Source organism: Ranitomeya imitator, chromosome 2, assembly GCF_032444005.1.
Source record: "Ranitomeya imitator isolate aRanImi1 chromosome 2, aRanImi1.pri, whole genome shotgun sequence".
Classification (NCBI taxonomy): Eukaryota; Metazoa; Chordata; class Amphibia; order Anura; family Dendrobatidae; genus Ranitomeya; species Ranitomeya imitator.
In genome coordinates, this window is record NC_091283.1 from 848,848,525 (window position 1) to 848,874,709 (window position 26,185).

At 47.1% G+C, this 26,185-nt stretch overlaps 1 protein-coding gene across 1 annotated transcript in view; it reads right to left on the minus strand.

Annotated features, from left to right (window-relative positions):
• Positions 1-7,227: 7,227 nt before the first annotated feature.
• Positions 7,228-26,185, minus strand: part of GFRA1 (GDNF family receptor alpha 1) — a 300,260-nt gene continuing 281,302 nt past the window's right edge. Inside the window, exons 7-9 of the mRNA XM_069754383.1 lie at positions 16,856-17,043; positions 11,928-11,981; positions 7,228-9,167 (exon numbers count right to left, since the gene is read on the minus strand). Of these exons, the coding sequence (XP_069610484.1) occupies positions 9,021-9,167; positions 11,928-11,981; positions 16,856-17,043 (389 nt within the window). The 3' untranslated portion in view covers positions 7,228-9,020. The remainder of the gene's footprint in view (positions 9,168-11,927; positions 11,982-16,855; positions 17,044-26,185) is intronic.

Genomic DNA, 26,185 nt, shown 5'->3' on the forward strand with positions numbered 1-26,185 from the left:
CATGACAATCATCTGCAAATCACCGACAATCACTAGCAAAACATCTGCACAATCACTGGGACAATCGTCTGCGCAATCGCCGAAACAATCACCATCACAATCACGGACACAATCATCTGCACAATCACCACCACAATCTTCTGCATAATCCCCAGCACAATCATCTGCAAAATCACTCGGACAATCATCTGGACTATAACTGGGACAATCATCTGCACAATCACCATCACAATCATCTGCACAATTACCGGCATATTTATCTGCAAATCACCAGCACAGTCATCTGCAAAATCATCGACACAATCATTTGCACAATCGCCAGCAAAATTATCTGCACAATCACCAGAACAATAATTTGCATAATCACCGGCACAATCACCACGACAATAATCTGCACAATCAATAGCATAATCATCTGCACAATCATCAGCACAATTATCTGCACAATCAATGGCATAATCATCTGTACAATCACCAGCACAATCATCTGCACAATAAACGGCACTATCACCGACACAATCACTGGGACAATCATCTGCACAATCACTGGCACAATCACCAGGACAATAATCTGCACAATCACCAGCACAATCACCGGGACAATCATCTGCACATTCAATGGCATAATCATCTGCACAATCACCAGCATAATCATCTGCATAATAAACGAGACTATCACCGGCACAATCACTGGGACAATCATCTGCACAATCACCGGCACAATTATCTGCACAATCACCATCACAATCATCTGCATAATCACCGGCACAATCATCTGCAAAATCACCAGGACAATCATCTGGACAATCACTGGGACAATCATCTGCCCAATCACATCACAATCATCTGCACAATCAATGGCACAATCATCTGAACAATCACCGAGACAATCTACACAATCACTGGCACAATTATCTGCACAATCACTGGCACAATTATCTGCACAATCACTGGCACAATTATCTGCACAATCACGGCACAATCATCTGTACAATCACTGAGACAATCACGACACAATCACCGGCACAATTATCTGCACAGTCACCGGCAAAATCATCTGCACAACCACTGGCACAAGCATCTTAACAATCATAGGCACAATCATATGCACAATCACAATCACAGTCACAATAATCTATACAATCATTTGCACAATCACCGGCACAATCATCTGCACTATCAGAGGCACAATCACTGGCGCAATCACCGGCACAATCATCTACACAATTACCATCACAATCATGGGCACAATCACCAGCGCAATCTGCACAGTCACTAACTCAATTATCTGCACAATCACCGATGCAATCATCTGCACAATTACCGGCGCAATCACCGTAACAATCATCGGTACAATCATCTGCACAACCATCTTAACAATCACCGGCACAATTATTTGAACTATCATCTGCACAATAACCAGCACAATCATCTGCACAATCACCGGCAAAATCATCAGGACAATCATCTGCACAATCACCATCACTATCATCTGCACACTCAACGGCACAATCAAAGGCCACAGGACGGACAGTATTAAGTTTTGCTACCACTGTGACAGCCGCAATCGGAGAACTCTCATCTAGTTCCTTACATATTGTCACGATATTGTATGAAATATCATATAAGTTTATTTTCTCTTGTTAGCCCAGGCTGTGGGCTAAAACCCCCCCTTCCCTTTCACTCAGGCAAGAGCTTGCCTTGTCAATGCATGTGGAGGAGTTTTATTGAAGAAAGGTATTTACGACTGGCATAGCTGCAATGGAAAGTTGTGCTAGCTGAAACCGGTCTGATTCCCTTCTGTAAATGCAAGAAGTCCTTTGTTCCATTATTGTAAGATATTGGGCCAACGATTTAGGCTAGAAAAGGAAAAATACATATTGTTATCATTCGTCTGTGGTTCTGTCAGCCACTCTAAACATGAGCTTCTAACTCCAACAGGTAAAAAGTAGGGATTTCTCTGTAATTATGCATCACAAATAGGACATATTTGATCTCATTAGAATGCCAATGTTAATACGAGATGAATGCTGGGTTTGTTATGACTATGACATGTTCTGTAGCGGAGTTACAGGCATTAGACAAATTTAGGTCAAATTTAGTTAAACTGAAGAGAGAGGAGGATCTGGGTAAGCCAGCCCTGTAGGTGATGTCACAGGCTGCGGTTTATAAGTTTTGCCAGACCCCAGCAGTGAGTCTGTCTGCTGGAGTCTATGTGAGCCTGACTTGAAGAGCTGTTCCTAACCAGAGTCCTAATGCACTGGGACAGATGGAAACTCCACCAACTAGCCTGGTTGCCTGCAATGCTCTGAACACATGTAAGTGTTGATTTCTCATTTAACCCCTGTTATTTTTATAATTACCTTGTACATATTTTCAATTGTCTCAAATTGTAATATCTTTATATGACTTTTTTTTATAAACACTGCCTTAAACCTTTGACGGAGTATAATATTTAATACTAGAGTGGTTCTTCCTGCTCTAAAACGTACCCTAAGTCTTCTGAAGGGAATTACGCTACTGTTTTGGGTTAGCTTCGGACCCGTTTAATCGAAGCTGGTGGCAGCATACTGTGTGCAGGCCTTTGGGTGACGTTGTAGCGACTGCGGCGTTGATAATTATTGTTCCTGCCTGAGTGGGAGTAGTTAATCGCGTCGCTGCAGTGTGCCCAATAGCCAGTACATAGCAGGCAGCCTTTCTGGTGACTAATTACCCTAGGTGCAGTACCTAATCTGACCTGAGAGTAAGGAGGGCGCCAGGGAGCTGCAAGTTTCAAGTGGAACTGTAAGCGGGATATACATAAATCCCTGCAGTTTGTGGTATACCTAAAATAAGCCCCTGCTGTAAACTAAGAGGTCAATTGCCTTGTGTGTGTTTTTTCATCACATTGTGGAGTGGAGGGATAACTAGGATAAGCCCCCCTGCACATGTGATTGCCGTCTGTTGGCCTAAAGTCACCCCGACCCGTGACGTGGGGGTGATGGTCACGGTGTGAATCGTGACACATATCACAGAGAATGGTCCCTACTCTGAGTCTCAGGGAGCCTGGGGGTCTGGGAGTAGGGATGAGTGGACCAGTTGAAGTTCGGGTTCTTTGGGTTCGGCCAAACTTTAGTCCAACATTCGGTTTGGATATCAGAACTAGACCCGAATTTGACACCGAACGCTAACCCCATAGAAGTCCGTGGGGACCCAAACTTTAGTGCCGTAAAATGGCAATAAAATGGTCATATTAGGGGCTATGGGGCTGCAAAAGGAAGCAAAATGGAGGTAAATATAGGACAATAGCCCTGCAAACAAATGTGGATAGTTACATTATTTAAAATAACATAGGATAAAAAAAACATGTCATATAGGTAATTTACTCTATAAGTAGCAGAACATGTGTGAATAGTAGTCAGTACCAATCGTGGTCCCCGGTGGACATCTGGTGGTCCGCACTCACATGGACTCCCAGCTGCTCTATATCACTTCTAACACTTGGATTTGCTCTCTATACAATGTATACTGAGTGTAATAGGAGCTATAATCAGGGGGTCTCTGTGTCCTGCATTGGGGTCCCTTCAGCCATTAATCTTCCCAGCTCTTTGCACACCACATACAATGAGACGGAATAAATATTGTTGTTGTCCTTTGCCCGCTGGAGACCAATCACAGGGACACGATGGATTCTCCGCTCTCTTTTGTTTTCAGCAAACACCAGATTTTTTTTAATTACGTTTCAATGCAATTATTTTGTTGCAGAACTATTATCTGTCTCTAATTATAACAGTGATTTGAATAGTAATTAGTCGTCTACCGGCTGCTGTTCATGGAGAACAATGTGCAGGTGTCTGTCACTGCACGGATGCAGGTGACTTTCCTGGTAAACTTTGTGCAAAATATGAAGAGCTGTATATGGAGGCGGCAGAAGCCGGCGAGACGTCATTGTCACATTACAGAGTTAACATTGTATCACTCGTGGATACATTGGCTGAAACCATCCTCCGACCCTGCGCTGTAAGGTCATGTTCACACGTTCAGTGCGTACACGTGCACCACTCCTGCTGTTGGTTTACAAATACTGATGTGAAATACTGATCAAATACAGAACGTGTGAACGTGGACTGACGTGTGCAGGGCACAGAATCAGCAGCCTGGCAGCTCATGTTCATTGCACAAGGGGGCAAGTGGGTAGTTTGTTATATTATTTATTGCATGGGTGCCACCGATCACATATATTAATGTAGGGGTATAGTAAGTTACTACGAGGGCACGGTATAGCGCTCTGGACCTGTGCAATGGATGCATTACCCTGTCATCGTGAAGTACCATTCATATGGGCACTGGACAGCACTGTCTGGTCATGATGTGGCGATATTTATCTAGGCACCGTACCTGTGATTGTGGTGTGCCATTATTTATCTGGCACCGTAGTATTACACTTTTACTTCCTGTAGTATAGTATATTATTACCCGTCTGTAGTATCCTCTTCCTGTAGAATAGTATATTATTACCTGTCTGTAGTATCCTCTTCCTGTAGTATAGTATATTATTACCCGTCTGTAGTATCTTCTTCCTGTAGTATAGTATATTATTACCCGTCTGTAGTATCCTCTTCCTGTAGTATAGTATATTATTACCTGTCTGTAGTATCCTCTTCCTGTAGTATAGTATATTATTACCCATATGTAGTATCCTCTTCCTGTAGTATAGTATATTACCAGTCTGTAGTACCTCCTTCCTGTAGTATAGTACATTATTACCAGTCTGTAGTATCCTCTTCCTGTAGCATAGTATATTATTACCTGTCTGTAGTATCCTCTTCCTGTAGCACAGTATATTATTACCTGTCTGTAGTATCCTCTTCCTGTAGTATAGTATATTATTACCTGTCTGTAGTATCCTCTTCCTGTAGTATAGTATATTATTACCCGTCTGTAGTATCTTCTTCCTGTAGTATAGTATATTATTACCCGTCTGTAGTATCCTCTTCCTGTAGTATAGTATATTACCAGTCTGTAGTACCTCCTTCCTGTAGTATAGTACATTATTACCCATCTGTAGTATCCTCTTTCTTTAGTATAGTATATTATTACCCATCTGTAGTATCCTCTTCCTGTAGTATTGTATATTATTACCTGTCTGTAGTATCCTCTTCCTGTAGTATAGTATATTATTACCCATCTGTAGTATCCTCTCCTGTAGTATAGTATATTATTACCTGTCTGTAGTATCCTCTTCCTGTAGTATAGTATATTACCTGTCTGTAGTATCCTCTCCTGTAGTATAGTATATTATTACCCGTCTGTAGTATCCTCTTCCTGTAGTATAGTATATTATTACCCATCTGTAGTATCCTCTTCCTGTAGTATAGTATTATTACCCGTCTGTAGTATCCTCTTTCTTTAGTATAGTATATTATTACCCGTCTGTAGTATCCTCTTCCTGTAGTATATTTTTACCAGTCTGTAGTACCTCCTTCCTGTAGTATATTATTACCTGTCTGTAGTATCCTCTTCCTTTAGTATAGTATATTATTACCCGTCTGTAGTATCCTCTTCCTGTAGTATAGTATATTATTACCCGTCTATAGTATCCTCTTCCTGTAGTATAGTATATTATTACCCGTCTGTAGTATCCTCTTCCTGTAGTATAGTATATTATTACCCGTCTATAGTATCCTCTTCCTGTAGTATAGTATATTATTACCCGTCTGTAGTATCCTCTTCCTGTAGTATAGTATATTATTACCTGTCTGTTGTACCCTTTTCCTGTAGTATAGTATATTATTACCCATCTGTAGTATCCTCTTCCTGTAGTATAGTATATTATTACCCGTTGGTAGTATCCTCTTCCTGTAGCATAGTATTTATTACCTGTCTATAGTATCCTCTTCCTGTATTGTGCAATCAGCACTTTACACTGGCACTGTTTCCTTTTTGTTGCTGTCTTTTTTTTGTATTTGTTGTCCCTATTGATTTTACATTTTACTATGTTGTTATTTTAATACATACTAATAAACTTGTAATTTTTTTTATTGCATATAGCTTCTTTCCCCTTTTTCTAATGTACATATTATGGAAGTGCCAATGATTTAAACAGTAATACATTTGGATGTACTGTAGTACTTTTTGTTGCAGCATCGCTGCCTGTAGTCCTTTTTTCTGTAACATCATTGCTTTTAGTACTTTTTGCTGTAGAATATCTACCTGTAGTACTTTTTGCAGTAGCATTGCTGACTGTAGTACATTTTCTGCAGCATCGCTGTCTATAGTACTTTTTGCTGTAGCATCGCTGCTTGTAGCATTTTTTTGCTGTAGAATGTCTTCCTCTAGTACTTTTTGCTGTAGAATATCTTCCTCTAGTATTTTTTGCTGTAGCATCGCTGCCTGTAGAATTTTTTTGCTGTAGAATTGCTGCCTGTAGTATTTTTTCCTGTAGCATCGCTGCCTATAGTACCTTTTGCTGTAGCATCGCTGCCTGTAGTACCTTTTGCTGTAGCATCGCTGCCTGTAGTACTTTTTGCTGTAGCATCGCTGCCTGTAGTACTTTTTGCTGTAGCATCGCTGCCTGTAGTACTTTTTGCTGTAGCATCGCTGCCTGTAGTACTTTTTGCTGTAGCATCGCTGCCTGTAGTACTTTTTGCTGTAGCATCGCTGCCTGTAGTACTTTTTGCTGTAGCATCGCTGCCTGTAGTACTTTTTGCTGTAGCATCGCTGCCTGTAGTACTTTTTGCTGTAGCATCGCTGCCTGTACTTTTTGTTGTAGCATCGCTGCCTGTAGTACTTTTTGCTGTAGAATATCTTCCTCTAGTATTTTTTGCTGTAGCATCGCTGCCTGTAGTACTGTTTGCTGTAGCATCGCTGCCTGTAGTACTTCTTGCTGTAGCATCGCTGCCTGTAGTACTTTCTGCTGTAATATCGGTCATTTGCTCGGACTTGTGTAACGCTCACACAGGTGGAATACACATACAATTTCTGTACCTTAATCCGTATCTGTGTATCACACAATAGCGTACACGTTTCCCTGCATGATTGGAGTCGTAGTACTCTGTGCATCTCTGACAATGTCCCACATGATGGGCTGAGATACACCAATACAGAATGTGGATAAAGTGCATCATTGTCCTAGATGTTGGGGGCTGTAGTACTGTTGGCACATGGTTAGATACACCCCGGCAATGGCTGCTTGGTGATTTTCACTAGTTCTCGCTATAAAATAAAAACTTCAGCTTCTCGGAGTCGTGGATTTTATTCACTTTTATTAAAAGTAACATTGTCATAATAATAATAATCACTAATAAGAAAAAATAAGTAATGGATCCGGAGAATAAGCAGAGTGAGCGCCCCATTGCATCTCCACCTCTTTCCAGCAGCTGAAGTTATATACAAGGTGGCAGACGTAATGTAATGTATGTACGATCCCTCGTAGAACACGTATGTGGTAGGAGGGGTTCCAAGCTCTATGCCCCTCCCCCTAAGGGCACAGGTCACATGCTCCTGGATGCCCCCCACTGTGCACCAGACCTCATCCGCTGCAGTGGAGCCCGGCGTGCGCCATAGTTATCAGCGTGCTGCGACATATTGGCCAGGCAGTCGCCATATTGTAACACAGGCCTCACCTTGTGCCATCGGTTTACATCTCTGCATGACAAATTGTGAACTGTACAAACCAGTGCGACACCATTATACAGCCGCTAACACTGCGGTGTCAATCCAACAATGTAGCGCAAAGTACCACTGGAACTGTAGGGACCTTTAGTGACCTCTGCGGCATTTTTGGCACAAATGAGCAGAGCAGTGAGAAGAGACGGACGCTGCGCTCAATTCCGCGGCGGCCGCTCCTGCGCTGAGCCCGCCTCCTCCTCGGGGGGCAGAAACTTTCCTTTCTGTCACTTGTGTTTCTATTCTCCACAGTCTTATCTGACATGAAAGCGATGAAGCTGAGCGCCCCAATCCTTTGTTGTGACGCCCCAGGAGAGCGCCGTCACAGGCCGCGGCGTTACAGCGACAGATGCCACTAGCCGGCTGCATTGTGTTCAGGCCAGCGTCTCCGGTGCCAACACTCATCCTTTCTAGCCGGCACGGGATTAATCTCGCCCTCGCAGGATTAGGCGCCGGCTTCATTAAGGCGAACGCGCCGCTTGTTTCTGTTTCATGTGTACACAACTTGTTTTCAATTAACTGTAGCGGTAATTAAGCCGACGGCGCGCTCCGGCATCACAGCGAGGACGGTTATACGGTGGCCAAGACATGAATATTCAGGAGCCGCAATTACAGACACGGAGGCAAAAAAATATCTTTGTATCAAACGTTTCGACTGTGGAGTCTCGGGCCCGGCGGACGTCTTGTGTGGTTTACAACATATGGCGCCAGGTGGAAGACGTCGGGCGCAGGAGACTCTCACCGTCCTACCACCGCCAGGACCACCCTAATATATGGAAACTCATTACATAGCACAATTAGAGTCCGTCGCCGCCCTCCTGGCGCCAACCTGCACTGCCCACACCGTGCCCAGAGGGCCTCACCTTATTCCACTTCAGCTCTACAAATGCCCCCAAATTTCCGATTTCTCCCAATCGCCTGATGTCGAGGGCCCCAGAGGAGCAGAAATAGCGGGTGCGCAATGGAATGACACGGAGGATGGAAAGTTACCCTAACGCAAGCCCTGATTGGAGGGCACCGCCGACCCTCTCGTATTTCGCCTCATCCCCAAACAGATAAAAAGAGAAATATGTTATAAATATACACAAAATAAAAAAGAAACTTTATCGACAACCAAATGTACAAATGCTCTTTAGAACACAAGACATGTCCAGAATCTCGGGGGCGGGGTTATCAGATCGCGGAATGAATAGCGCAGCCCCGCCCCCGAGGACATCACAAAATGCGACTGGTTCTTCTTCAGCTTCATTCGTTCTTCTCATGGAGCGGCAAATTCAGATGAATGAAAAGGTAGGAAGGTGAATAATATTCTTCATATGTAATATAGATTTATATAGAGATCAGTTTATTCAGGTCCATGAGGGGCGGAGCAGCTATAACGCCAGCAGGGCGGCGGCGAGGAGGTGCGTCGTGCTCAGCAGGAGGAGGCTGCACACACTGGACCAGGCGCCGGGGGCATTGTTGCCGGAGATGTGGCCGCTAGAGGATCTTTCCACAATGTTGTCTTTTCCAAGCGACTGCTGCAATAGATGAAAGGACACGTGCGTCAGGTCAGAGGTTACTATGAGCTCCGCTAACTGGGGCTTATACAGAGTTACATTCCTCATCCTTTTATAAAGCCCTAAAATCTCTTATGCACTTTCTTATTTAATGGACTATGATTTTAGTGTCATTTAGTTTCCATGAGCCTTTTCATACTAAGCTGAGGTGAGATAAACTAGAAGCAGCTACATAAGGAATATTATACAGCAGTACTGAACAATGTAGCTGTGAATCCAGCACTGGGGTTAGATCAACACCTAACAGAGGCAGCTGCATGAGGAATATTATACAGCAGTGCTGAACAATGTAGCTGTGAATCGAGCACTAGGGTTGGATGAACACCAACCAGAGGCAGCTGCATGAGGGATATTATACAGCAGTATTGAAGTGTAGCTGTGAATCCAGCACTGGGCATAGATGAACACCTACCAGAGGCCGCTGCATGAGGAATATTATACAGCAGTGAGGAACAATGTAGCTGTGAATCCAGCACTAGGGATATATGAACACATACCAGAGGCAGTTGCATGAGGAACATTATACAGCATTGCTGAACAATGTAGCTGTGAATTCGGCACTTTGGTTAGATAAACACCAACCAGAGTCAGCTGCATAAGGAATATTATACAACAGTATTGAACAGTGTAGAATAAATCCAGCACTCGGGTTAGATGAACACTTACTAGAGGCAGTTGCATGAGGAACATTACAGCAGTACTAAACAATGTAGCCGTGAATCCAGAACTGGAGGCATGAAGGATTTTAAACAGTAGTACTGAACAGCACACTGCAAGTGAAGCCCTGAAAAGAGTGATTTGCAGCAGACACTCTAAGGCTATGTGCACACGATGCGGATTTGCTGCGGATACGCAGCAAAATTTTTCAGCGCAGAAACGCTGCAGATCCGCACTGTGATGTACAGTACAATGTAAATCAATGGGATAAAAAAAAGCTGTGCAGATGGTGCTGAAAAATCAGTGCGGAATTGCTGCGGATTTCAAAAAAGTGCATGTCACTTCTTTTGTGTGGATCTGCATCGTTTCTGCACCCCTCCATGTTAAAAATACGCAGTGGCAAAAACCGCAAAACATCCGCATCAATTCCACATAAAAACCGCGGGAAATCCGCAGCTGCGGATTCTGACAGGAGAAGCGGATTTTGTGCAGAAAATCCTGCACCTCTTTTCCTACGTGTGCACATAGCCTAAGGGTTACATAGGAATTTCTGTTGCAGATGTGGCATCCGCAAGAGGACTGGCCCAGTGCACATTTAATGTGGCTACTCTGTGGCATATCGCGAGCTCATGATTTTTGTGGAATGTTAGCAAATTTGATGATGGTTTAGGTTGAATCAGTGCTAACAATGATGCGTCAGTGCTAACAATGATGAGTCAGTGCTAACAATGATGTATCGGTGCTAACAATGATGTATCGGTGCTAACAATGATGTGTCAGTGCTAAGAATGATGAGTCAGTGCTAACAATGATGAGTCAGTGCTAACAATGATGTATCGGCGCTAACAATGATGCGTCAGTGCTAACAATGATGAGTCAGTGCTAACAATGATGTATCGGTGCTAACAATGATGTATCGGTGCTAACAATGATGTGTCAGTGCTAAGAATGATGAGTCAGTGCTAACAATGATGAGTCAGTGCTAACAATGATGTATCGGCGCTAACAATGATGCGTCAGTGCTAACAATGATGAGTCAGTGCTAACAATGATGAGTCAGTGCTAACAATGATGTATCGGCGCTAACAATGATGCGTCAGTGCTAACAATGATGAGTCAGTGCTAACAATGATGTGTCGGTGCTAACAATGATGCGTCAGTGCTAACAATGATGAGTCAGTGCTAACAATGATGCGTCGGTGCTAACAATGATGCGTCGGTGCTAACAATGATGAGTCAGTGCTAACAATGATGTGTCAGTGCTAACAATGATGAGTCAGTGCTAACAATGATGTGTCAGTGCTAACAATGATGAGTCAGTGCTAACAATGATGAGTCAGTGCTAACAATAATGTATCGGTGCTAACAATGATGTATTGGCGCTAACAATGATACGTCAGTGCTAACAATGATGAGTCAGTGCTAACAATGATGAGTCGGTGCTAACAATGATGCGTCGGTGCTAACAATGATGCGTCGGTGCTAACAATGATGCGTCGGTGCTAACAATGATGAGTCAGTGCCTTCAATGATGCGTCGGCGCTGACAATGATGTATTGGCGCTAACAATGATACGTCAGTGCTAACAATGATGAGTCAGTGCTAACAATGATGCGTCGGCGCTAACAATGATGCGTCGGCGCTGACAATGATGTATCGGTGCTAACAATGATGCGTCAGTGCTAACAATGATGCGTCGGTGCTAACAATGATGAGTCGGTGCTAACAATGATGTATCGGTGCTAACAATGATGCGTCGGCGCTAACAATGATGCGTCGGTGCTAACAATGATGAGTCGGTGCTAACAATGATGCGTCGGCGCTAACAATGATGCGTCGGCGCTAACAATGATGCGTCGGTGCTAACAATGATTTGTGTGCTGACTATGTCTCCCATACTGACAGCTTGTTACAATGTATCAGTACAGATAATGCCGGGACAAGCTCGGCTCTGCTACACCTGTATACACCGTCTGCCTGGTTGTATCACGAGGACGGTCAGTAATGAAGAGGTTGACGTATAATTGCTTGGTGGAGGCGCTCCAGGGTGTGAGCCGCTCTTACCTCCGCCAGGCACAGCTGAGGGTCCACAGAGTTGTTTGATTTTAGTTTTTGAGCCTGAAAAAAGGAAACATTAAAAAATAAATAAAAAGTGAAAACTTTCACTAATTGACGGGTTTGAGGGCTTTGATTAGCGGCAGACACGTGGCGGAGTGGGTTACCCACAGCGAATAAATAGCGTCTTCATGACCCGATCCTCAGGAAACGCACAAAGCTTTATCAAGTTATGGGATTGATGTGAAATTAATGAGAGCGGCAGAAACCGGGAGGCGCAGCGTCATCATCATCATCAGGGACAGTAATTAGCTGCTCCCGGCTCCTGACGGCTCATTATAGCGACCGGGCAAAATATTGATTGCAACTGACACAAAGCGTCAAACTTCAGAACATTGTTACAGTAATTACTGATTGTCCGAGAAAGAAAGAAAGTGACAAACGTCATCAGCGTCTGCTTAAAGGGACAGTCACCATCACAGCCCTCAACCTACATCAGTGCTGGAGCGACTAATATCTGTACACGGTGACTGCACCAGCAGAATAGTGAGTGCAGCTCTGGAGTATAATACAGGAGGTAACCCAGGATCAGTAATGTAATGTATGTGCACAGTGACTGCGCCAGCAGAATAGTGAGTGCAGCTCCGGAGTATAATACAGGAGGTAACTCAGGATCAGTAATGTAATGTATGTACACAGTGACTGCACCAGCAGAATAGTGAGTGCAGCTCTGGGGTATAATACAGGAGGTAACTCAGGATCAGTAATGTATGTACACAGTGACTGCACCAGCAGAATAGTGAGTGCAGCTCTGGGGTCTAATACGGGATGTAACTCAGGATCAGTAATGTAATGTATGTACACAGTGACTGCACCAGCAGAATAGTGAGTGCAGCTCTGGGGTATAATACAGGATGTAACTCAGGATCAGTAATGTAATGTATGCACACAGTGACTGCACCAGCAGAATAGTGAGTGCAGCTCTGGGGTATAATACAGGATGTAACTCAGGATCAGTAATGTAATGTATGTACACAGTGACTGCACCAGCAGAATAGTGAGTGCAGCTCTGGAGTATAATACAGGAGGTAACTCAGGACCAGTAATGTAATGTATGTACACAGTGACTGCACCAGCAGAATAGTGAGTGCAGCTCTGGGGTATAATACAGGAGGTAACCCAGGATCAGTAATGTAATGTATGTACACAGTGACTGCACCAGCAGAATAGTGAGTGCAGCTCTGGGGTATAATACAGGAGGTAACCCAGGATCAGTAATGTAATGTATGTACACAGTGACTGCACCAGCAGAATAGTGAGTGCAGCTCTGGAGTATAATACAGGAGGTAACCCAGGATCAGTAATGTAATGTATGTACACAGTGACTGCACCAGCAGAATAGTGAGTGCAGCTCTGGAGTATAATACAGGATGTAACCCAGGATCAGTAATGTAATGTATGTACACAGTGACTGCACCAGCAGAATAGTGAGTGCAGCTCTGGAGTATAATACAGGAGGTAACCCAGGATCAGTAATGTAATGTATGTACACAGTGACTGCACCAGCAGAATAGTGAGTGCAGCTCTGGAGTATAATACAGGATGTAACTCAGGATCAGTAATGTAATGTATGTACACAGTGACTGCACCAGCAGAATAGTGAGTGCAGCTCTGGAGTATAATACAGGAGGTAACTCAGGACCAGTAATGTAATGTATGTACACAGTGACTGCACCAGCAGAATAGTGAGTGCAGCTCTGGGGTATAATACAGGAGGTAACCCAGGATCAGTAATGTAATGTATGTACACAGTGACTGCACCAGCAGAATAGTGAGTGCAGCTCTGGGGTATAATACAGGAGGTAACCCAGGATCAGTAATGTAATGTATGTACACAGTGACTGCACCAGCAGAATAGTGAGTGCAGCTCTGGAGTATAATACAGGAGGTAACCCAGGATCAGTAATGTAATGTATGTACACAGTGACTGCACCAGCAGAATAGTGAGTGCAGCTCTGGGGTATAATACAGGAGGTAACTCAGGATCAGTAATGTAATGTATGTACACAGTGACTGCACCAGCAGAATAGTGAGTGCAGCTCTGGAGTATAATACAGGAGGTAACCCAGGATCAGTAATGTAATGTATGTACACAGTGACTGCACCAGCAGAATAGTGAGTGCAGCTCTGGAGAATAATACAGGATGTAACTCAGGATCAGTAATGTAATGTATGTACACAGTGACTGCACCAGCAGAATAGTGAGCGCAGCTCTGGAGTATAATACAGGAGGTAACTCAGGATCAGTAATGTAATGTATGTACACAGTGACTGCACCAGCAGAATAGTGAGTGCAGCTCTGGTGTATAATACAGGATATAACTCAGGATCAGTAATGTAATGTATGTACACAGTGACTGCACCAGCAGAATAGTGAGTGCAGCTCTGGGGTATAATACAGGATGTAACTCAGGATCAGTAATGTAATGTATGTACACAGTGACTGCACCAGCAGAATAGTGAGTGCAGCTCTGGGGTATAATACAGGATGTAACTCAGGATTAGTAATGTAATGTATGTACACAGTGACTGCACCAGCAGAATAGTGAGTGCAGCTCTGGAGAATAATACAGGATGTAACTCAGGACCAGTAATGTAATGTATGTACACAGTGACTGCACCAGCAGAATAGTGAGTGCAGCTCCGGAGTATAATACAGGAGGTAACTCAGGATCAGTAATGTAATGTATGTACACAGTAACTGCACCAGCAGAATAGTGAGTGAAGCTCTGGGGTATAATACAGAATGTAACTCAGGATTAGTAATGTAATGTATGTACACAGTGACTGCACTGGCAAAATAGTGAGTGCAGCTCTGGGGTATAATACAGGATGTAACTCAGGATCAGTAATGTAATGTATGTACACAGTAACTGCACCAGCAGAATAGTGAGTGCAGCTCTGGGGTATAATACAGAATGTAACTCAGGATTAGTAATGTAATGTATGTACACAGTGACTGCACTGGCAAAATAGTGAGTGCAGCTCTGGGGTATAATACAGGATGTAACTCAGGATCAGTAATGTAATGTATGTACACAGTGACTGCACCAGCAGAACAGTGAGTGCAGCTCTGAGGTATAATACAGGAGGTAACGCAGGATCAGTAATGTAATGTATGTACACAGTGACTGCACCAGCAGAATAGTGAGCGCAGCTCTGGAGTATAATACAGGAGGTAACTCAGGATCAGTAATGTAATGTATGTACACAGTGACTGCACCAGCAGAATAGTGAGTGCAGCTCTGGTGTATAATACAGGATATAACTCAGGATCAGTAATGTAATGTATGTACACAGTGACTGCACCAGCAGAATAGTGAGTGCAGCTCTGGGGTATAATACAGGATGTAACTCAGGATCAGTAATGTAATGTATGTACACAGTGACTGCACCAGCAGAATAGTGAGTGCAGCTCTGGGGTATAATACAGGATGTAACTCAGGATCAGTAATGTAATGTATGTACACAGTGACTGCACCAGCAGAATAGTGAGTGCAGCTCTGGGGTATAATACAGGATGTAACTCAGCATTAGAGATGGGCGAACCCGAACAGTAAAGGTCGGTGTCCGTACCGAACACTTACTTTTCGGGCACGGACACCGAACACAGATTTCACCAAGATAAACTCTCATGCTGCTAGCGGGGATCTCACGGCAGTTCAGCCCTGCTGGGAACGGAGCCTCAGTGACGGTAGGTAACCTGATTGTCATCACCTCCTGTCACTGAGGCTACTCTTGCAGCAGTTCATTCCTCAGTGGTTCTCAGTCTGGACGGTCACATCTTGGCACCATCCAGGTTGAAAACTATTTTTCCCCCGTACATGGATTATAGCGTGGGACAGAGCGACGGACAGGTATGGTATATTGTTGTTTTATTATTTTTGGCTTATTACAGGAGATCGAGGGCTTCGGTGTAATTAGACGAGGTCGTAAGTATGGTTTAATTAAGAATATTAAAGAAGTCTGTGTCATTCTTTCAATTAAAGAACTTTATTCTTGCGGTGTCTTTATCTACATAAAACTATAGGAATAGTAATGGATAGGTGTCTTAAAGACGCCTCTCGATTACTAAGCCGCGGGCTTGATGTCGGAGGTGACATCAACCCCACAAATATGAGCCCCTCCTGCCACCGATACAGGGCAAGTGGGAAGAGCCGGGCAAAGCGCCAGAATTGGAGCGTCTAATAGATGTGCCTTTTCTGGGCAGCTGCGGGCTGCTGTTTTTAGGCTGGGGGGGTCAATATCAATGGCTCCTTACAAGCCTGAGAATAGCAGCCCCCAGCTGTCAGCTTTAGCAAGGCTGGTTGTGAAAAATGATTATTTAAATAATTAAAAAATATGGCGTGTGGACCCTTCTATTCTTGATAACCAGCCTTGCTGAAGCTGAGGGTTGCAGCCTCCAGCTGTGAGTTTCGTATGGCTGGTTAACAAAAATACAGGGGAACCCACGCTGTTTTTTTTTTTTTAATCATTTATTTACACTGCTCTCCCTGTTATTAGCGGCAGCAGGTGTCAGATGATGGGAGCAGTAGTCCCATCAGCTGACACCACTGACCGGAGGTAAACTTTATACCTCCAATTACAGCTGAGCGCTCACTGTCTTCTGACAGCGTGGGAACCGCGGCTCTCTGACCGGCGGGGAGGATTTCACTGCCAATCAGAAGCTGTGTTTGCCGCACTGTCATGCACATGCACAAATACTTGATGTTCGGGACCCCCATTCAAGTGAATGGGGTCCGGGTTTGGGTCCTGTTCTGGTACCCGAACCCGAACTTTTTGTAACTGTTCGGCTGAAGCCGCCTTACCCGAACATCCAGTTGTCCGCCCATCTCTACTCAGGATCAGCACATTGTGAAGACCCCCCAGGAGATTACCTGTATGAGGTTGGCACACGCTGGCAGTCCGTTGTGTGTGGGGATTTCATTGGTGAAGTGCATGTTGTCTGAGAAGGCGGAATCCTTGGTTTTGGATTTGGAGAGGATGGAGGAGGTGGTGGGGTGCAGGACCGGATCTGGCTGCAGCTTCACGTCTGTCCCGTTCCCAAATGCCTGAATGGCATTTCCTAAATACAAATAGAGCAAAAACATCAGACATGACGTAATACCGCAGACAAGTCACATCAGACATGACGTAATACCGCAGACGAGTCACATCAGACATGACGTAATACCGCAGACGAGTCACATCAGACATGACGTAATACCGCAGACGAGTCACATCAGACATGACGTAATACCGCAGACGAGTCACATCAGACATGACGTAATACCGCAGATCAGTAACATCAGACATGACGTAATACCACAGACGAGTCACATCAGACATGACGTAATACCGCAGACGAGTCACATCAGACATGACGTAATACCGCAGACGAGTCACATCAGACATGACGTAATACCGCAGACGAGTCACATCAGACATGACGTAATACCGCAGATCAGTAACATCAGACATGACGTAATACCGCAGATCAGTAACATCAGACATGACGTAATACCGCAGACGAGTCACATCAGACATGACGTAATACCGCAGATCAGTAACATCAGACATGACGTAATATCGCAGACGAGTCACATCAGACATGACGTAATACCGCAGACGAGTCACATCAGACATGACGTAATACCGCAGATCAGTAACATCAGACATGACGTAATACTGCAGACGAGTCACATCAGACATGACGTAATACCGCAGATATGTCACATCAGACATGACGTAATACCGCAGACGAGTCACATCAGACATGACGTAATACCGCAGACGAGTCACGTCAGACATGACGTAATACCGCAGACGTGTCACATCAGACATGACATAATACCTCAGATATGTCACATCAGACATGACATAATACCGCAGACGTGTCACATCAGACATGACATAATACCGCAGACGTGTCACATCAGACATGACGTAATACCGCAGACGTGTCACATCAGATATGACGTAATACCGCAGACGAGTCACATCAGACATGACGTAATACCGCAGACGAGTCACATCAGACATGACGTAATACCGCAGACGAGTCACATCAGACATGACGTAATACGACAGACGAGTCACATCAGACATGACGTAATGCCGCAGACGAGTCACATCAGACATGACGTAATACCGCAGATGAGTCACATCAGACATGACGTAATACCGCAGACAAGTCACATCAGACATGACGTAATACTGCAGACGTGTCACATCAGACATGACGTAATACCGCAGACAAGTCACATCAGACATGACGTAATACTGCAGACGTGTCACATCAGATATGACGTAATACCGCAGACGTGTCACATGAGTCATGACGTAATACTGCAGATGTGTCACATCAGACATGACGTAATACCGCAGACGAGTCACATCAGACAAGACGCAATACCGCAGACGAGTCACATCAGACATGACGTAATACCGCAGGCGAGTCACATCAGACATGACGTAATACCACAGATGAGTCACATCAGACATGACGTAATACCGCAGACAAGTCACATCAGACATGACGTAATACTGCAGACGTGTCACATCAGACATGACGTAATACCGCAGACGAGTCACATCAGACATGACGTAATACTGCAGACGTGTCACATCAGACATGACGTAATACCGCAGACGTGTCACATCAGACATGACGTAATACCGCAGATGAGTCACATCAGACATGACGTAATACCACAGACATTTCACATCAGACATGACGTAATACCGCAGACATTTCACATCAGACATGACGTAATACCGCAGACGTGTCACATGAGTCATGACGTAATACCGCAGATGAGTCACATCAGACATGACGTAATACCGCAGACGTGTCACATCAGACATGACGTAATACCGCAGACGAGTCACATCAGACATGATGTAATACCGCAGACGAGTCACGTCAGACATGACGTAATACCGCAGACATTTCACATCAGACATGACGTAATACCGCAGACATTTCACATCAGACATGACGTAATACCGCAGACACTGAGTGTGGAATATAAAACAGGAGTCTAAGGATATGTGCACACGGTCAGTAATGGCTCAGTATTTGCTCAGGATTTCACGTGGGTGAAATCTGCATCTGAGGTAACGTTTTTGATATGTTTTTACATGCGTTTTTGATGCGTTTTTTCATTACTTGCATTTTTTTGTCACTTGAAATAAAGCTAATTGAAAGTTGGCTTCTGAGAAGAGAAAAAAGTGATTTCCTGTTTGCTGATATATTGCGGTATGTTCCCACGGTCAGTAATTGCTGCGGGTTGGCAATTTATGTAGTGGAGACGCTCAGTCTCCATGGCGTAAATTACCCATAGACTTTCATGAGATGCGGTAAAACCGCATTATCTTCCTAGTCACATGCACATTAAGTGCGGGAGCGCAGCTTACTAGACAGGTGTACTAATTTACATAATTGTGAATCTTGTGACACAGCCAGAAGCACATGACACTGAGAACAGAGGAAAGTACAGAGAGAGGTCCCCTCCTTTTTAGTAAATAAATAATAATATTAACCTATATTATGTTATTATAATATTTACCTATATATGTTAGCCAGCCAGAGTAAAGCAGACAGCTGGGACTGGTATTTCAGGATAGTAAGGATCCAATATCCATGAACCTTACCAGCCTGATAACACCTGACCGCAGCAGTCTGCTTACTTTGGACAGTTAGCAAAAATAGCGGGATCCCCTCAAAAAAAATAACGTGCGGTCTCCCCTATTAACCAGCCAAGGAAAAAGCAGACAGCTGCAGCCTGGTATTCTCAGGCAGGCGAGACCCATGGATTTTGGCCCTCGGCAGCCTAAAAATAGCAGCCTGCAGCCCACCCACAATTGGTGCATCCAAAGATGCAAAACCACAAAAAGAGGACTTGAAAGGACACCAAGAAAAAAGCAGAGATGCTTACCCGCCCAGGCCTCAAAACAAATGCACTAACAGGGCGCAGTGGACTCAATTAAAGATGGCGGCTACACAGGTGCAGTAATACCGATGAGACAGACATGTGTTTTTTTGCACTTTATATCTTTTCGGGGTGCAGTTGGGCCCAGATGGCTCTGTAGACTGTGGCCTCTGTTCACACGGGATGCATTACAGTTAGCACCGGGCAGCCCGCCATACGGCGCCATTAATAGGCTGTGAGCCGGATGCTCTGCATCTCCTGTGTGTGAACAGTGCCGTATAGTATCTCTTTCTGCACTGGTGTACCAAACAGCCAGTCCCTGATTGTAGGGTGGCTGTCTCATTGGTATTACTGCACCTGTGTAGCCGCCATCTTTACTTGGGTCCGCTGCGCCCCGTTAGTGCATTTGTTTTGAGGCCTGGGCAGGTAAGCATCTCTGCCTTTTTCTTGGTGTTTTTCACATCCAAAGATGCACCAATTGTGGCACTTTACCCGGCTCTTCCCACTTGCCTTGTAGCCGTGGGGTAATATTTGTGGGGTTGATGTCACCTTTGTATTGTCCGGTGACATCAAGCCCACAGATTGGTAATGGAGAAGACACCCATCCATTACTAATTCTAAGACACGGCCAGAATAAAGTCCTTTAATTGAAATAATGACACAGACTCATTTATTATTCTTAATTAAACCTTACTTACTGCATCGCCTATTCCACTGAAGCCCCCGATCTCCGGTAAGAGAATTAAAGTAAAAAAGCAACAGGATTCTTACCTGTCCTCCGAGAAAATAAAGAAACTGTGCCACGACGAGTCCATCTCTGCTACATCTGGATGCTACATCCAGACACAGCGGAGCTTTAAGCTGATGACCGGACATAGCTCGGTCACTGGCGGTCATGTCCACGGCAGTTCTCGCGGTCAGCTCAACTCATCACGAGAACTGCAGTGGATGCAAACTTCCGGCAGAAGCAAGGTAAGACATTATTAGTACACACGTGTAGTAAGCTGCGTTCCCGCACTTGTGACTAGGAAGATAATGCGGTTTTACCGCATCTCATTAACTCTTATGAGTAAATTATGCAGCGGAGACAGAGCATCTCCCCAACATAAATAGACATGCTGCGGTCTGGAAAGACGCGCCGCATGTCCGGTTACGCAGGGAAGCCGCGGGAGTCTCTGAACGCATAGTGGACATTGTATTTCTTGAAATCCCCTCCACTATGCTGTAACATCTGGACGCCGAGGATGTACGCAGCGTCCAACCCGCAGCGTCTACTGACCGCGGGAACATACCCAAAGTGATATCAAATCAGGGAGAATATGTGAATGTCGCCGCCATCATGTTCCACAGCGCTGCTGGAAAGAAACACAAAAAAAAGCAAAAACCAGAAAATCCGCTTGGAGACGCCAAACCATCTGCATAATTACAGCAACAAAGCAAGGAACATAAGGCTTGAGAAGGGTCAGTGACGGCGGCCTCGGCCGCGCTCCTGGGGTAAATTACCCGCTCGCCCCGTCATCTTTCACCTTCTATAGAAAATGAACGAAAACATTTTGATCAGGGAATCCGCCGCTTCATGGCAGGAAATCAGAAGAGGAATCGCCCGGTGTCCCCAGTGCCACACGGGCAGAAGACGAATCCACATGATGGCAGAATGATCACATGCAGGGGCCCTAAAGTGTGGCCCCTGATCCCCTATACTCTGCATTCACAGTAGGGTGTACTGAAGACCCCGCAGGGGAGTGGGCGCCCGAGATGGGTCCTAGCCCCAAATCTCACAGGACCATAAACCTTTACAGAGCAGGTTAGAAAAACCTACAAAAGTGTCATGTCATCGAGACCCCCTCACTATCCTCCCTGGCTGCCCTGACAGCGTCATGTCATGGAGACCCCCTCACTATCCTCCCTGGCTGTCCTGACAGCGTCATGTCATGGAGACCCCTCATTATTCTCCCTGGCTGCCCTGACAGTGTCATGTCATGGAGACCCCTCACTATCCTCCCTGGCTGCCCTGACAGTGTCATGTCATGGAGACCCCTCACTATCCTCCCTGGCTGCCCTGACAGTGTCATGTCATGGAGACCCCTCACTATCCTCCCTGGCTGCCCTGACAGCATCATGTCATGGAGACCCCCTCACTACCCTCCCTGGCTGCCCTGACAGTGTCATGTCATGGAGACCCCCTCACTACCCTCCCTGGCTGCCCTGACAGCGTCATGTCATGGAGACCCCTCATTATTCTCCCTGGCTGTCCTGACAGCGTCATGTCATGGAGACCCCCTCACTACCCTCCCTGGCTGCCCTGACAGCGTCATGTCATGGAGACCCCTCACTATTCTCCCTGGCTGCCCTGACAGTGTCATGTCATGGAGACCCCCTCACTACCCTCCCTGGCTGTCCTGACAGTGTCATGTCATGGAGACCCCCTCTCTATCCTCCCTGGCCGCCCTGACAGCGTCATGTCATGGAGACCCCCTCACTACCCTCCCTGGCTGCCCTGACAGTGTCATGTCATGGAGACCCCTCACTATTTTCCCTGGCTGCCCTGACAGTGTCATGTCATGGAGACCCCCTCACTACCCTCCCTGGCTGTCCTGACAGTGTCATGTCATGGAGACCCCCTCTCTATCCTCCCTGGCCGCCCTGACAGCGTCATGTCATGGAGACCCCCTCACTACCCTCCCTGGCTGCCCTGACAGTGTCATGTCATGGAGACCCCCTCACTACCCTCCCTGGCTGCCCTGAGAGCGTCATGTCATGGAGACCCCCTCACTATTCTCCCTGGCTGCCCTGACAGCATCATGCCATAGAGACCCCCTCACTATCCTCCCTGGCTGCCCTGACAGTGTCATGTCATGGAGACCCACTCACTATCCTCCCTGGCTGCCCTGACAGCGTCATGTCATGGAGACCCCTCACTATTCTCCCTGGCTGCTCTGACAGCGTCATGTCATGGAGACCCCCTCACTATCCTCCCTGGCTGCCCTGACAGCGTCATGTCATGGAGACCCCTCACTATTCTCCCTGGCTGCTCTGACAGCGTCATGTCATGGAGACCCCCTCACTATCCTCCCTGGCTGCCCTGACAGTGTCATGTCATGGAGACCCCTCACTATCCTCCCTGGCTGCCCTGACAGTGTCATGTCATGGAGACCCCCTCACTATCCTCCCTGGCTGCACTGACAGTACATGTCATGGAGACCCCCTCACTACCCTCCCTGGCTGCCCTGACAGCGTCATGTCATGGAGACCCCTCACTATCCTCCCTGGCTGCCCTGACAGTGTCATGTCATGGAGACCCCCTCACTATCCTCCCTGGCTGCCCTGACAGTACATGTCATGGAGACCCCCTCACTATCCTCCCTGGCTGCCCTGAGAGTGTCATGTCATGGAGACCCCCTCACTATCCTCCCTGGCTGCCCTGACAGCGTCATGTCATGGAGACCCCCTCACTATCCTCCCTGGCTGCCCTGAGAGTGTCACGTCATGGAGACCCCCTCACTACCCTCCCTGGCTGCCCTGACAGTGTCATGTCATGGAGACCCCCTCACTATCCTCCCTGGCTGCCCTGACAACGTCATGTCATGGAGACCCCCTCACTATCCTCCCTGGCTGCCCTGACAGCGTCATGTCATGGAGACCCCCTCACAATCCTCCCTGGCTGCCCTGACAGTGTCATGTCATGGAGACCCCCTCACTATCCTCCCTGGCTGCCCTGACAGTACATGTCATGGAGACCCCCTCACTACCCTCCCTGGCTGCCCTGACAGTGTCATGTCATGGAGACCCCTCACTATCCTCCCTGGCTGCTCTGACAGTGTCATGTCATGGAGACCCCCTCACTATCCTCCCTGGCTGCCCTGACAGTAAATGTCATGGAGACCCCCTCACTATCCTCCCTGGCTGCTCTGACAGTGTCATGTCATGGAGACCCCTCACTATCCTCCCTGGCTGCCCTGACAGTACATGTCATGGAGACCCCCTCACTATCCTCCCTGGCTGCTCTGACAGTGTCATGTCATGGAGACCCCTCACTATCCTCCCTGGCTGCCCTGACAGTACATGTCATGGAGACCCCCTCACTATCCTCCCTGGCTGCCCTGACAGCGTCATGTCATGGAGAACCCTCACTATTCTCCCTGGCTTCCCTGACAGCGTCATGTCATGGAGACCCCCTCACTATCCTCCCTGGCTGCCCTGAGAGTGTCATGTCATGGAGACCCCTCACTATCCTCCCTGGCTGCCCTGACAGCGTCATGTCATGGAGACCCCCTCACTATCCTCCCTGGCTGCCCTGACAGTGTCATGTCATGGAGACCCCTCACTATCCTCCCTGGCTGCCCTGACAATGTCATGTCATGGAGACCCCCTCACTATCCTCCCTGGCTGCCCTGACAGCGTCATGTCATGGAGACCCCTCACTATCCTCCCTGGCTGCCCTGACAGCGTCATGTCATGGAGACCCCCTCACTATCCTCCCTGGCTGCCCTGACAATGTCATGTCATGGAGACCCCCTCACTATCCTCCCTGGCTGCCCTGACAGCGTCATGTCATGGAGACCCCTCACTATCCTCCCTGGCTGCCCTGACAGCGTCATGTCATGGAGACCCCCTCACTATTCTCCCTGGCTGCCCTGACAGGGTCATGTCATGGAGACCCCCTCACTATCCTCCCTGGCTGCCCTGAGAGTGTCATGTCATGGAGACCCCCTCACTATCCTCCCTGGCTGCCCTGAGAGTGTCATGTCATGGAGACCCACTCACTATCCTCCCTGGCTGCCCTGACAGCGTCATGTCATGGAGACCCCCTCACTACCCTCCCTGGCTGCTCTGACAGTGTCATGTCATGGAGACCCCCTCACTATCCTCCCTGGCTGCCCTGAGAGTGTCATGTCATGGAGACCCCCTCACTATCCTCCCTGGCTGCCCTGAGAGTGTCATGTCATGGAGACCCCTCACTATCCTCCCTGGCTGCCCTGACAGCGTCATGTCATGGAGACCCCCTCACTATCCTCCCTGGCTGCCCTGACAATGTCATGTCATGGAGACCCCCTCACTATCCTCCCTGGCTGCCCTGACAATGTCATGTCATGGAGACCCCCTCACTATCCTCCCTGGATGCCCTGACAGTGTCATGTCATGGAGACCCCCTCACTATTCTCCCTGGCTGCCCTGACAGTGTCATGTCATGGAGACCCCCTCACTATTCTCCCTGGCTGCCCTGACAGTGTCATGTCATGGAGACCCCCTCACTATCCTCCCTGGCTGCCCTGACAATGTCATGTCATGGAGACCCCCTCACTATCCTCCCTGGCTGCCCTGACAGTGTCATGTAATGGAGACCCCTCACTATCCTCCCTGGCTGCCCTGACAGCGTCATGTCATGGAGACCCCCTCACTACCCTCCCTGGCTGCCCTGACAGTGTCATGTCATGGAGACCCCTCACTATCCTCCCTGGCTGCCCTGACAGCGTCATGTCATGGAGACCCCCTCACTATCCTCCCTGGCTGCCCTGACAGTGTCATGTCATGGAGACCCCCTCACTATCCTCCCTGGCTGCCCTGACAGCGTCATGTCATGGAGACCCCCTCACTATCCTCCCTGGCTGCCCTGACAGTGTCATGTCATGGAGACCCCCTCACTATTCTCCCTGGCTGCCCTGACAGTGTCATGTCATGGAGACCCCCTCACTATCCTCCCTGGCTGCCCTGACAGTGTCATGTCATGGAGACCCCCTCACTATCCTCCCTGGCTGCCCTGAGAGTGTCATGTCATGGAGACCCCCTCACTATCCTCCCTGGCTGCCCTGACAGTGTCATGTCATGGAGACCCCCTCACTATCCTCCCTGGCTGTCCTGACAGCGTCATGTCATGGAGACCCCCTCACTATCCTCCCTGGCTGTCCTGACAGCGTCATATCATGGAGACCCCTCACTATCCTCCCTGGCTGCCCTGACAGCGTCATGTCATGGAGACCCCCTCACTATCCTCCCTGGCTGCCCTGACAGCGTCATGTCATGGAGACCCCCTCACTATCCTCCCTGGCTGCCCTGAGAGTGTCATGTCATGGAGACCCCCTCACTACCCTCCCTGGCTGCCCTGACAGCGTCATGTCATGGAGACCCCCTCACTATCCTCCCTGGCTGCCCTGAGAGTGTCATGTCATGGAGACCCCCTCACTATCCTCCCTGGCTGCCCTGACAGCGTCATGTCATGGAGACCCCCTCACTATCCTCCCTGGCTGCCCTGACAGCGTCATGTCATGGAGACCCCCTCACTATCCTCCCTGGCTC